The sequence below is a fragment of the Mytilus californianus genome, unplaced genomic scaffold, assembly GCF_021869535.1.
Source record: "Mytilus californianus isolate M0D057914Y unplaced genomic scaffold, xbMytCali1.0.p SCAF_6, whole genome shotgun sequence".
Lineage (NCBI taxonomy): Eukaryota > Metazoa > Mollusca > Bivalvia > Mytilida > Mytilidae > Mytilus > Mytilus californianus.
In genome coordinates, this window is record NW_026262712.1 from 97,966,110 (window position 1) to 97,981,363 (window position 15,254).

Sequence of the window (15,254 nt, forward strand, 5' to 3'; positions counted from 1 at the left end):
TATCACTGAACTAGTATACATATTTGTTTAGGGGCCAGCTGAAGGACGTCTTCGGGTGCGGGAGTTTCTCGCTGCATTGAAGACCCATTGGTGGCCTTCGGCTGTTGTCTGCTCTATGGTCGGGTTGTTGTCTCTTTGACACATTCCCCATTTCCATTCTCAATTTTATTATTTTTTAAATCTTTTAAATCACTTTATGTTCAAAAGGGTCTTTCTTTTTTTCTCTTTTTAGATGGGAATTTACTCGGATACCGGGATAACCACCGTGCAGTTCTTTCCGGAAGTTGTGCATTCTGAAGCGACAAAACGATAAGTTGAGGGGGCCTATATATTATATTGAAAATATATATTATACTGGAACACACCCGCGATATCGCGGTTCCGTGACTGAATTAAAGTACCAATGCATTATTTTTAGCCTGGATTTTTAGTTTTAGTATTGTCATTTGGTAAAGTCTTGCTGATTGCAATGTTTACAGTTTTCTCTGCTTCCAAAATCTTTCTGTTTGAACCCGTTCTGGTTTTCTCACTACAATACACTTACTATAAACTTACTATAAACTGAATTTAATTTTTTAAATGATAACCAAAGTTGATATTGGTATTGGCCATTTAAGTATATAAAATATCTTCAACTTTTTTTTTAATTTGAAGTATCATATGATTTCAGAAAGATACAATTTACATTTAGTTTATCATTTCTTGATCATTTCTTTATACTTTTACAAGATACTACTATCTTATTTCATGAAATAATATCACGTTTTCCTGCATTTTTTTATTTGTTGTTTTACTTTAATTAAAAATGTCAGACGACCATTCTTGCTTAAACTGGTCTTTAAGTCTAAGTTCTACACAGTTTTCTATCCAATCTGTGGGAAAATGAGACTGGGATCTCCATATATTTGATAGACCACAATTATCAAAACTACTTTTAACAAATTTCAACCATTTGCTTTCAAAGCCATAATTCTCAAAATATACAAACAGTAATTTATAAAGAATTGAGGAAAATGTTTCCTCATCACCATTTACTAATCAACACCAAATTTTATCATTCACATTTTAAGTGTGAGTAAAATCGGAAATCGTCCAAGTTCTCCATAAATAATGCTACTTGGTGTTGTCTGCTTTAGGTTTAATAGGATCTTGCTAAATCGCAAGTGTACTTTTTCTAAAATATCAAAATTTTCAAAACCCCAGACCTCTGAACTGTAAAGTAATACTGGTAAAATGGCTTTATCAAACATATCTAATTGACATTCAATTGATAAATTATGTCCTCAACATTTCTTTAATAAACTATACATTGCTTTTGTTCCCTGATCTCTTAAATATTTTCTTGTAGTTAAAAATAATTCACTTCTAGCAAAAAATACACCAAGATACTTGTAGTCTTTAACAATTTCTATAAACTGTAAATCCTTGCTTGATTCTGATAACAGAATCGTATCGTCGCATACAAAAACAATAGAATATCTAAGATAAATCATTAACTCATTTTCTATGTCGCAATGTTTGTTTGTATACATGTTTATTGTTTATATGTTTTAATTGATTCGGAACATTTATTAAAAAATATATTATATATTTATTAAAGCTGGAACATAAGATATGGACTCAGTATACTGTTCCAAAATTAAAGAATATGTTAATGTGTTAAAATACCAGGGGACATGAACAACCATAATCAAATAAAACAGACAATACCATGGCCAAAAGAAAGAAGACAAATAGTCCATAAAACACGGATCACAAAACTAACGATTGAGCAACAAAGACAAAAACAGGTGTAAAAGTAGGTGCTTAGGAAGGGTATACAGTTCCTGTATCATTAGTAACACTCGTCGTGTTCTCATTGCATATTAGGTTAACATTCGGTCCTAAGTGGAAATTGATGGTGGTAGAATCTAGGTAAATAGGACGTGATTGTGGCCAAGCCAAGTGGATCATATCCGTGGCCATCTGTGACACATTTATTTTATAATGGTCAACTAATTTTCAATGAAACTTTCGAATGAATATTTTGAAAATAGCAATATCTTAAAATAGGACAAATCATGTCTTTTTTACATACATGTACATAGATGTGGAAAATACATTTTATCTTAAATAATTGCTGAAATATGACAGTATTAGTATTTCAATCCAAGCGCAAACATGCATGGTCACTTGCACATTTCCAACCTGGCAGTAAACCCATGCTTAAGAGGAGCGCCTTGACGTTTGGCATTGTGGGATGTATAAATACGCAGCCACTTTCGGCTGGAATACAGACGATCAATTCAATATATCGTATATTGATAGGGCCTTGATCTCTCTCCGTAAAAGAATCATTCTAACAATTCTTTGGGGAAACATTTGCCACTGGACATTCAGGAAACATCAATACGTCTATTGTAAGTAATTGAACTGATTGTTTTATATTGACCACCTATAGATAAAATGTAGATACATACACTAAACATCATGATTATTGATAAAACAGTATGGTCATTTGGGTTCAAAATTTATCGAAAAATATCTGTTGATACATTTATATCTAATATGTAAATAAGAATAAAAATAAATTTAATGTTGTAATTTTGTTTCACAATATGACAATAAATTAGCACAGAATAGTTATATTTATGCTAAGAATGTTTCTCATTACAACTTATGTTAAGGGAACCAAAATCATTTTTTGAAACAGTGAATTTAATTATAAATGGTCTTTGAAATAAAAGCATGTGCACTAGCAGGTTGATGTATACCGAAACAGTTTTAATAAATCGTTTTTTTTTTTTTTTTAAACTGTTGGTATCTGCTCAGTTCTTTGACAGTCAATCGTAAATAGTATAAGTAAAGTTTATTTGAAGTGATTGATGTGTTCAGTATATATAAACAATGATGTTTTCTATTGTCAAAGAATTGAGTATATTCGCCATAATGATTCCACAATCTCACTTCATTGTTTTATATCTAAATGAAAACTGTCCTTTATTCAATGGTTAGATTTTCTTTGGTTTAGTGTCATCATTTATTGTGCTCTCTTTGTAATATGAAGGCACTTTCATAATGTCATTTAAATTATAATAGGTCCAGGTATAAACTGTTAACACCGGGAACTACGACAACAGGATATAATAGGTCCAGGTATAAACTGTTAACACCGGGAACTACGACAACAGGATATAATAGGTCCAGGTATAAACTGTTAACACCGGGAACTACGACAACAGGATATAATAGGTCCAGGTATAAACTGTTAACACCGGGAACTACGACAACAGGATATAATAGGTCCAGGTATAAACTGTTAACACCGGGAACTACGACAACAGGATATAATAGGTCCAGGTATAAACTGTTAACACCGGGAACTACGACAACAGGATATAATAGGTCCAGGTATAAACTGTTTACACTGGGAACTACGACAACAGGATATAATAGGTCCAGGTATAAACTGTTAACACTGGGAACTACGACAACAGGATATAATAGGTCCAGGTATAAACTGTTAACACTGGGAACTACGACAACAGGATATAATAGGTCCAGGTATAAACTGTTAACACTGGGAACTGCGACAACAGGATATAATAGGTCCAGGTATAAACTGTTAACACTGGGAACTACGACAACAGGATACAAATCTCGCGCTATACTTATATTGATTATCCACAAGGTTCCTAACTGGCCAGTCAATAAGCAGTCATATATTTAGAATTTGTCCATGATGTCTGATCTTTGTCTTTTGGTCTTTTTAGCAATTGATATAGCGGAAGGTCGATTAAGAACTTATTATCTAAAGTGTGTTTTTTTTGTTTTTTGTTTTGGTTGAAGACTGTACTTTGACTCTGGGCATCTATTTATGGGAAAAGAGTTAAGGCCAAATAGTATTAAAAATGTCTCTGGTTTTCATTGTTTCCTGATGCTGTACTACGCTATGGTACGACATTTAATGGACTGCCTTATTGATTGTAATAATATGAAAGTCAATAAAAACAATAACAAAAATAAGCATTTATTAAAGGATTTAATGATTAGTTATAAACCTCTCCATCAAATTAAATATATTTGTATGAAAAACATATACTTTTAAATTGAAACAATACAACTGTGTTGTGTCTCCCCTTAATAGAAAAAGTAATTCTTTTATACATATTTATCAAATTCATTATGTTGTATAATTGTAAAAATTAACACACCGTCAGCCTATAAAATCAAGGATTTAATCATAGAGTATATAACTAGACAGTAGCTGGACTCTCACTTTAACATGAGGTAACGTGAGTATTATTTCTTTTTATGGATAACGATTTCCCGCCAGAAATTCAAATCGAGATTTGGAAACATTTCAGGCCCGTGTCGTTGTGGTCTGAAAATGAAAAAACACGTACAACTATTAATATGTATAAACATAATGTCTGAAGATAATATTTAAAAGATAGCATATGGAATACTTAATAATCATCGTTGATAAATGAAGAAATTATTAGGAAAATAAGGTTCAAACTACCTCAGGTACAAAATAAGGCTATTCTTTTTATATCCCTTTTGATCATATTGCTCGTCTTTGTATTGGATTTGGCCATTCCAGTTAATTTGACTCGAGCGCCACTGAAGGGGCTTATGTAGACGAATCGCACTCCTGGCGTATCAAATTATAAGCCTGGTATCTTTAATGAGTTGGGTTTTTTTAAATATTTAGATTTGAGCGTTCCCGTAGAAGGTTAATTTAGAAAAGTTATGAAACGTTTGAATTCTACGTTATCGTTCCATTGTTATCCACTAGACCTACATTTAAATTCTACAATATCGGTCCCTTGTTATCTACAGGACATATGTTTGAATTTACTATATAGTTTCCTTGTTATCTACTAAACATACGTTTGAATTCTGTTATAATTTCCTCGCTTTCTACTGGACATACGTATGAATTCTACCTTATCATATAGAATAAGTTCTGCGTTATCATTCCCTTGCTATATACTAGACATACGCATAAATTCTATGTAATATTTCCTTTGTTATCTACTAGACATACGTATGAATTCTACGTTATCATTACCTTTTTATCTACTATAAATACGAATTAGTTCGGCGTCATCATTCCCTTGATAACTTTTAGACATACGCAGGAATTCTACGTTATCCTTCCCTTGTTATCTACTAGACATACGGATGAGTACTACGGTATTATTCCCTTGCTATTTTCGAGACAAAAGGAGGAATATTACGTTATAATTCCCTTGCTATCTTCTACACACACATATGAATTCTACGCAATCTTTCCCTTGTAATCAACTAGAAATGCGTATGAGTTCTACATTATCGTTCCCTTACTATCTGCTAGACATACGAATGAGTTCTCCGTTATCGTTCTCTTACTGTCTACCAGACACACTAATGAGTTTCTACGTTATCGTTCCCTCACTGTCTACCAGACACACTAATGAGTACGCTGTTATCGTTCTATTTTTATTTACTAAACATACGTATGAGTTCTCTTGTATCATTCCTTTGCTATCTACGAGATCCACGTATGAATTCTACTTAATCCTTCCCTTGTTATCTACTAGACGCATCAGTTATACGTTATCGTTCCCTTGCTATATACTAGACATACGTATGAATTCTACGTAACTTTTCTCTTGTTATCTACCAGATATACGTATCAATTTTACGATATTGATACATTACTATCAACTAGACATACGTTTGAATTCTACCTTATTGTTCTCTTGTTATCTCCTGGGCATATGTTTTAATTCTACCTTATTGTTCCCTGTCTCTCTACTAGACATACGTTTGAACTCTACCTTATCGTTCCATTGTAATCTACTAGACATACGTTTGAATTCTACCTTATCGTTCCCTTGTTATCTTCTAGACACACGTTTGAATTCTACCTTATCGTTCCCTTGTTATCTATTAGATATACGTTTGAATTCTATTAATGGTTATCTTTCTATCTACAAGACAAGTGTATTATTCCCTTGTTATCAACTAGACATAGGTATGCATTCTATTTTATCATTCCCTTGTTTTCTACTCGAAATACGTATGAATTCTACATTATGTTACATGTATCTTACTATCGACTAGATATACACATGAATTTTATGATATTGTTACCTTTCTGGCTACTAGACAAACGTATGAATTCTACGTTATTCTTACCCAGATAATGGCGAGACAAAAGCATTGTACTGCATACGAGACACTTGCATGTTTCTTATAAACAACGATGAGAGTGTCTGTTGTTTAATGGTGTTAATTTGACCTATAAATGTAAAGATAAGTTGTCAAATTGTGTTATTAATAAGTTGACCTAAGATGTAATAATGACTTGTTAAATTGTGTAAATGTGATCTACAAATGTAATTATGAGTGTCAAATAGTGTTAAGTTGACCTACAAATGTTTATCCTAAATTGTCAAATTGTGTAAAGTTGACCTACAAATATAATTATAAATTATCAAATTGGGTTACGTTGACCTACAAATGTAATTATAATTTGTCAAATTGTGTCAATGTGACCTACAAAGGCAATGACTAATCGTTTTACACCAAGTGTAGGTGTAATACTACCAAATCATAGTACGTCACATCTGAAAAAGGGTCGAAAAAATATTCCCTTGAATTTGAAAGTTGTAGCATATTAATCCTACATTTCATTGCAGTAATAAAATTTCTGAGTCATAAACATATATCTTGGGTGTTTCAAAGCACCATTATTCTTTTATTTGGTGTTTCTATAGAATATTTTGGAAATTTGAGGTTACATGGTTACTAAAGCTTGTACACAGGAAAAAAGGGGTGAAATTTGATTGGTTAACTTCCAGTGATGGTTATTTTCTTATATGCAATGAAATGTTATGTGAAATTTTGTCTACAGTACTGATAGGATTAATTTTTACTCCTGCCAAGTATTTATTTATTTCAAACAAAGATAAATTCTGCACAATTTTTTGAAAAGTGCAAATTTAACAAAGACTAATAGGGGAAAATCAATGGTGGTATTACACCTATTAGTAACATGATATATTGTTTTTTTTTTATTTATTTTTTTATGTACTGTATTCTTAGCTTTTTTTATAATGTTAGTGAAGTCAGCTCAGGGGAAAATCGAATGCCTGAATATATGTCAACCAGATCTTCTACCAATCTAATGTTTTTTTTCAGAAATACTTTTTTTCTTTTTGTAAGTAAAACCAGTAAAACGTACTGTTTTCTTGACTTTTCATATTAATACTTTGTAATTGTTTTTATTTCAGATCATTTTTTAATTACTTATTATCATTGGGTATGTTGGTTTATATGTATGAATCATTTCAACATTCAATAACTCTTTAAAGTTTACCTGGTGTAAATCCTATATGTTTAAAATCATTTTCATAATAAAACCGATCTCCAACTTTGTAATTCAAAAACTGTAGACTGAATAGACACTGAAAGGTAGGTCCTAACAGTGATCCAGGCATTGGTATTTCTGATAAAGCTCCGGGGAAAATGTCAATATCATTCGGATGGCTATAATAAAAAACAAACATATGTTATTTTAAGCAAAGAAGGGCCAATTTCCCCTGGATTCGTTTCATTCAGAGTGCCAAAGTCTATAATTCATCAAATCTTACTGAAAACGGAATATACTTTAAACATTATTACATATTTCCACAGATGCTCAAATTATGTCAAAATTGATATTTTGAGCTGTCTACATACGTTAATAATTTGGTGATCTGTTTAAAAATAGCCCATACTATTGTTAGGACCTAAGAGTCCACACATGAAGCTCTGATACAATGAATATAAATAAAGATTGAAACACTGTTTGAAGATGACCTGGAAACACTTCCTTAAGATGACCCTGCTGTGAAAAAATACAGGGAGAATTGGCCCTGCCTCTTTTTTAAATGATCATTAAACTCTATGTAGAACACCAATATAAAAATCAGGAGATGTGGTATGATTGCCAATGAGACAACTATGCACCAAATTTCAAATAAAGTGGCTGTAACCAATTATAGGCAACCGTACGCCTTCAACAATGAGAAAAACCCATACCGTACTTATTGTATTATCACATTCTTAATACGAAATAATAATGTTGAACAAAATATAGAGATTTCTCTCAGGGACATTCCGATTCTTATCCAAACTCTAACCTTTGTCTCCATCTTTCGTTTTTAATTTGTTGGAATGTGTTATTATTTCTTAAATAAGCACTTTAAAAACCTTTATAATTATGAATATATATATTTTTTATTATTGCTATTATTATAATTATTATGTATTTAAAATTATACTAATACAAATAAGTGTACATGTAGTAAATTGTTTAATACTAATAAATACAAATTATTTAGTAGAAATACACTTGCAGCATGCAGATCAAAAACAAACTCGAACCTCCAAAACCCAACAAGAGCACTATTAAGAATGGATATTTCAGAATTTAACGGAAATTAGAAATAACTTGTCATTCTTTTTGACATAACAAATTTGAAATGTTTACTATATTTTTTGTATAAATCAAATTAATAAAAATTACCTGTAAGACATTTGAAGTGCTTTAGCTGATCGTGGGTCATGGTCTATCAGACCCATTGGTGCGACCCCGAAATGAAGTGCAGGTTTAAGCCCACAAAATTCTCTCCATTTATTATATGGTGCAATACCGTGATCTCTAGCGCGCTGCATGTTTAATGCTGGTAAATCAAATCCGTTTCCGGGCTCAGTCTCGAAAAGTCTATCCTTAACTGCATTTGTAATGAAACTATCTGGCGCTCCCTGGAACATTGTACACATCCATCGTGCTATGCCATCCACACCATACAAGGGATTATTTCGTATTAAACGTGTGTTGAAAAATTCGTGAACAACTGGCGTTTGACCTCCATGTGCATAATCTGGTGTCATAAAACCAACGAATGTTTCAATTTGAGTATGTCCCATTCTAAATACGGCTGCAGCAAATACATTTCTGGTTGATCCATCAACTTTTGGGTCGTAAACATTATTATATCCTTTAGCTGTACTTCTTATTCCATATTTTGTAACTATTTCCTCTCCAAGGATGGCGGGTAAGTATTCGTTGTATATTATATGTTGGTACATACCAGCTAATATTTTTTTCGTTTCCTGATATATTTTTTCGTCTCCCCAATGAGGATTTATTTTTTGGAATTCTCGGGCTATCCTGTTATGTTCTCTCAGAAATAGAACGTGAATAACATTTAATGGTGGTGCATCTGAATGCCTGTGATCTCCTGTAATTAAATATATACATATGTATATATATATAGCAACATGATTTCGAATTTTCGGAGCTAATTACAATACAGTTTAGACGAGAAAAAGCAAATGAGCCAATTGTTTGAAATAAATATCTTAAAGACTATTGTGGCATGCAAAATGTGATCCTGTTGTTTTGAAATGCATTTATTTTGTTAGGTATTTTCTCAACAATTACCTTAAAAAACATAATAAATATTTCAGAAATATCAAATCCCCCATTTACGAATATTCCTGAACATAATATATATTTTAATTCAATCTGTCCAAATATATAATGTCTTCAATCATCGTGCAATCACTGTGAAAACGTTTTCTATGTTGAAGGAAAACCATTTGATTTACACGTAACACAAACTAGACCCCCATTGTAGTAATCAGACAAAAACGACAAAGCTTTACACATGGAAAACATAACAAAAAAATAAAGCGGCAATCTGCCTAAGAATCAGGTAGTGGTGAAAACTTGACAAACAAAAACCCGCTCAAGTTTACATTAATTTAATTTCAAAATGTATAATGGTGCATGGATTTAACATTTGTTTTCTTTTCCTGTTCTGGTATTTCGAGATATATATTGTGGATGAAATGACTAGTAATTAACAATAACTAAGGGGAGCTAACTCCGTAATTTGCTATCATTCTAATCACAAATTATCTAGAGATTTCTCGAATTATCAGACACGCAAAAACGAAAGACCTACCATTTCTAACTCAGGATGACAGTAACTTCAAAATAGGAGGGTTGGTTGGCCGGTTTTTTCGGCCATGTTTTGATATTCTTCTAAATTGCCTGATTCTTACCAAAACTGGCACTTAAATATGTTCAAAATAGGAAGTGCACATCACTGCGATCAAATGCGATAACTGTGCAAAGATTAAACTTGATAATGTTGAGAAAAAACTGTTTGAATCACAGCTGACACAAGTTAGTTATCCTCTATATGTTTCTGGCGGACGCCCGAACGGATCATAGCGGCTATCACACAAACTTTATCCTCTAGCATGTCTAGCGTCGCGGGCAAAAAAAAACAAATGTAGGTTTTACTCTAGGTTTGTTTCTAGTTTGCCACCTTGAAATCTATTTTTTATCTACTACAGTATGCAAATTTTGAAAGATATATAAAAGAGATAACTGTTCATGTGTACAATGTATTGAGATTTAATACTTATTGATATCTTTAACAAGGCACATTATACATGGTTGATTTTATAATTTCATGTCAGAACGTTCTTTGTACTTATCAGACATGTACTCTAGTATGCATGTAACATTGGTCAACATATTTAAAATGTGGAGGAATTTTAATAAGGGGCCATTCTTATCAATAAAGTCTAGAATAGTGGTATTGTGTATGAATAAATATGACATAGAGTATGTATGGACGTGACAGCAATTAAACAAGTCGCACACAAAATTCTAATGCGGTCACTTTTTTAAAATGTACGTAGATACCAACAACTTAGCTCTTCCCGGTCAAAAACAAAGAAGTTTGTGAGTTTAAAACGAGTGAATGAATCTATTAGATATTTCAGTTGAATAAAAGTTTTGATCAGGACTCAGGTGTGTAAAATGTCACGTGACTTCATTAGAGATTACCTGCTCTGAAACAAACTTGACCTTCAACACAATCTAGACCAGGTGGTCCATCAGGTAACAAACCTCCGGCACCTTCCTGCATTTCACCTGCAAAAAGTCCAATTTATCAATATAATCCACTTATTGGCTGGTTATGAGGTTACTAGTATGTGTGTATGTCCCTTAGATATGAACTTTATAATAAAAAACATAAAATAAACTACACATATCACATGACCCCCTTCCCCCTATCCAAAGTCACATAGACTATCTTGTATTAAAAATTTCATGAATAGTATTACCGATAATTAAAGTGTTCGCAACGATCATACTTGTTTTATGTTGTAGTTCGCAACGATCATACTTGTATTATGTTGTAGTTCGCAACGATCATACTCGTGTTATGTTGTAGTTCGCAACAATCATACTTGTGTTATGTTGTAGTTCGCAACGACCATACGTGTGCTATGTTATAGTTCGCAACGATCATACTTGTGTTATGTTGTAGTTCGATGTTTCAGTGTTTTATCTTATCACGCGAAAAAGTTCAAGCAACGCAAAAAGTCAATGCAATATGGAAAAGACCGTCAGATCTACACTGTTTATATTTTTCTTTCTTTCGAGGTTTGTTTGCTTTTTAAAGATACAAACATCCCCCATCTCTCGTGATTGATTAATTGATTGTCTGATTGATTAATTATTGTTGCTGGCTTTAAGTTCATTGCCACATATTTCTTATTAGCGCTGAGAACAAATAAAACAATAAATTTACAATACATAAAATAAGTAATTACTATAAATATGGGCCGAGTAGATGGAAAGCGGGAAATTTGGATTTGAAATCAGTCGCTTGTCTTATGTTCACTGTAAGATTGATAAGCATAATAATAAGGAGTTGTCGTAAAGGACTTATTATTGAACATTCTATAAATTTTGCTACGATCTTAGTTAGTGATTTCAAGAAGACGTACGAATAATATCTGGTTTTCTCTTCAACATGTTTATTTATGAATCTAAAAAAATCTTCATCTTGTGAAAAAAATAAAAAGGCGTTCATTTCTCTTTCTGTTGAGGCATTATTTCCTTTTCAATTCACGTTTCCATCGCGAAAGAATGCCACATCTAACACGAAAATAAAACGTGTTCTTCCTACTTGATAAGATAACAGCAATGTATCGAAAGTGTGGAAAACAAACTTCAGAATCACAAAGGCTGCAGATATACTCATTAAATACGGTGATGCAACAAGTATTGATTGATTGATTGGTGTTTTACGCCCAAATCATTGCCACTGACGAATATCAAATGTTTTATCGCAACTTTTTAACGTCACAACAGATAGCGTCTGCCGGTACAGACCAAACGTGATTGTAATTCAAAATCCTGGAACTCAAAATTTGGTGTATCATGACTAAAAAAAAACTGACTCACCGCCGTGCAATGTACGTAGATCTCTCATGGCCTGGATATTACTACCATACACCTGTGATAAATCTAAGTAAGACGTTTTCTGGTTCATCTGGTGACGAGGACCTGTATATACATATATACATTGTACATTAATACGTCTTCTTTGCTGAAGTTTAAACAGAGCTTGTGTTGGATTATTTACTTCATACGGTTGTTCCAATATACATATTATAAATATTCCGAATGTTTTGTAGTCAGAATACCATTTTTTTTAAACCTAAACGTTGTGACAAAACTATCACAACAGCATAAATAATGATGGATATCATTCCAATGGCGTAACATTATTATACACTAAGACAAGGAAAATAATGTTTTATTCCACTACCGATCAAAAGTTTATTATCTATTCTATGGCAATTTTTTTTTTGTTTTGTTCTTAAGTCTGAAATAGTTTTGAACACGATAATGACTATACTTTCGCTATCAAAAAATGTTCAAAACGTTATGTTCATAAACTGCGAGTAACGTCGCTCGAGGTAGTCGAGGATGTTCAGAGAGGAATATGATACGGATACTCAGAGGGGAGTATGAAGTTTTGTTCAATGTCACTTGTTATAGTCTCAACAAATCAAAATGTTGATTTTGCCGTCATTTTTACATACAGTGGAATAAAATGATGATACTACCACATTATCCTTTGAAAGTGAAACGTCATTTACATCATGTTTGTGTGGCTCAGTCTTTAACTTTCTATGTTTTGTTTTGTATACTGTTCAGTTGTTTGTCTTTTGGTCTCTTTTCGTTTTTTGCCATGGCGTTGTTAGTTTATTTTCGACTTATGAGTTTTAATGTCCCTTTCGTATTTTTCACCCTCTTCATAAACTTATAATAGTATTTTATATAATTTGTTTTATCATTGCATTTTTAAACATCTCATTGAAGATAAATACCCTTATATTTTAGTACGTGAAAAATATTTTGATATAAGAAAAAAAAATATAAAACCATTTTATTGGAAAAAAAACATCTTGTTATAAATATATACAACTATTGTCTGTTCATAACATTAAAGAGCTTAACAATCTAGCTAAGTAAATACCTTTATTGAACTGATAAGATTCGTTATTCTTAATATAAATGCTCATATTTCATTATTTATATTATTTGTTGTCATTTTCCGCCGATGATTCAAACTTGTTTGTAATTGTAAAACACATGTGTAATTAATCACTGATGCTATTATATTTGTAAATGTAAATTCTATAAGCTGTATTGCTTTTGAATAAAAGACTATTATTTACGTATGTGCTTATGGCTCTGGTCAGCTGGCTGTGGGTTAAGATCATTACCTTAAGTTGAATATATTCATATCTATATAAGATTAGTTATAAAAAAATAATTGTTTTAAATTACTTTGCTCATAGTGGGACCTTTAATTGGAATAAAAATATCTTATTTTATCTTATACGTACCATCACAGACGAAAGACCCCAAAAGAAAAGATTGATTTTCAGCTTAGTTGAATTCAGTGCCCCCCAAAAAAGTTTGCAAAATGAAAATGAATAGACGTTAATTGTCTGTGCAGGTCGTGTCATACATACAAGCTAATTTGCCATATTTGAAGATCGACTGAGTATTTGGTATTGTGCAAACTGTAAAAAACTTTGTATATTTCTGTTTGCCCCTATTTGATGCTTGATTATAAGCATAAACACACTGAAAACTTCCATAATGTAAATGTATACCTGGACCACAGCCTGTAGTTGGTGCTGCTTCTGAACGTACAAACTCCATACATGTATGTTTGAATTCTCCAGGAGGGGTAAAGAACGGGAAACATTCGGGTCTAAAACAAATATATAGATTATAAATGTAAAAAAAATCTTTAAACCTCCTTACAGACAGAGAGAGAGAGAATAACAATACATATATTTTTTAAAAAGATCTAGATTTACCAAACTTTCTTTTTTGTTTCGTACCACATAAATTTTCACCAGTACATTATTAAAGATGTTGACACCGGAACAAAAACAAATACAAGGAGAAGGATGTGTATATACATACAACATATTTTAGGAATGGTTTATTAAAGTATCGCTAAGATACATTTAAGGTAACGTGTTTTTGTTGTTCATGAAGGTGACAATTCTTTGATGGTCTTTGATAAATTCATTCCACTGTTTTATTCACTCTAAATGTCTATATTTGACTTTCCGTTTGGTTGTTGTCTCGTTGATGTATATTTTATTCATATTAGTAGTGTTGATAATTGCTTCATCACGTCGGTAACTGTCTAATAGTTGACTGTTTTTTACCACTCAATCTATATAGCATTCGGACACTTATCATGATAGATACAAACATTCTTCATTTCATGTTTTGAAGTTTAAATTGAATGTGTTTCATTCCTCGATATTCTATAATCATGAAAGCTATATTGAATTATAGTTTACGGGTGTCACAAGCGGAATCTAACTCCTTCTGGAAAACCTGAGATCAGCATCGTTTTTGTGGAGATGGCGTTGCATGCTTAGTCTTTAGTTTTTATGCAGTGTTTGTAGACTGCTGTTTGTCTTTTCGTCGTTTTTCGTTTATTGTTATGATTTTGTCAGTCGACTCCTTTTTTAACTTTGCTTTAGTTGTTTGTACTTCTGGTACAATAAAAAGATTTCTGCCTTTAATATAGTTGAAGCTATCACATCTAGAGGGTTATTTCCCTTCAGGCTGATTACTTTTTATATCAACTGATTGTAGATTACTTAATCTGCAAATGTTTAATGAACATTCAAGTCGAGACAAATTTATGATTAGGGTTCCAGTTTGACCCTACAATAGCCCTTTGGACCACTTTTTCTAAGAAGATATGACATGTGTTAATGTATTTCGTCGGGTTTCAGTTATTTTACTTTGATCCAATGGGCTGTTTTCATGATGGTGGCTAAGCCTCTGAATATATTTATCTTGATGGCAAGGAACG

The 15,254-nt window shown here is 32.1% G+C and overlaps 1 protein-coding gene across 1 annotated transcript in view; it reads right to left on the reverse strand.

The window, feature by feature from the left end:
- Positions 1–4,005: 4,005 nt before the first annotated feature.
- The window catches only part of LOC127705376 (peroxidase-like protein), a 49,973-nt gene continuing 38,724 nt past the window's right edge, over positions 4,006–15,254 (reverse strand). The window contains exons 7-13 of the mRNA XM_052209680.1: positions 14,023–14,123; positions 12,296–12,397; positions 10,886–10,972; positions 8,543–9,260; positions 7,352–7,521; positions 6,169–6,271; positions 4,006–4,363 (exon numbers count right to left, since the gene is read on the reverse strand). Of these exons, the coding sequence (XP_052065640.1) occupies positions 4,282–4,363; positions 6,169–6,271; positions 7,352–7,521; positions 8,543–9,260; positions 10,886–10,972; positions 12,296–12,397; positions 14,023–14,123 (1,363 nt within the window). The 3' untranslated portion in view covers positions 4,006–4,281. The remainder of the gene's footprint in view (positions 4,364–6,168; positions 6,272–7,351; positions 7,522–8,542; positions 9,261–10,885; positions 10,973–12,295; positions 12,398–14,022; positions 14,124–15,254) is intronic.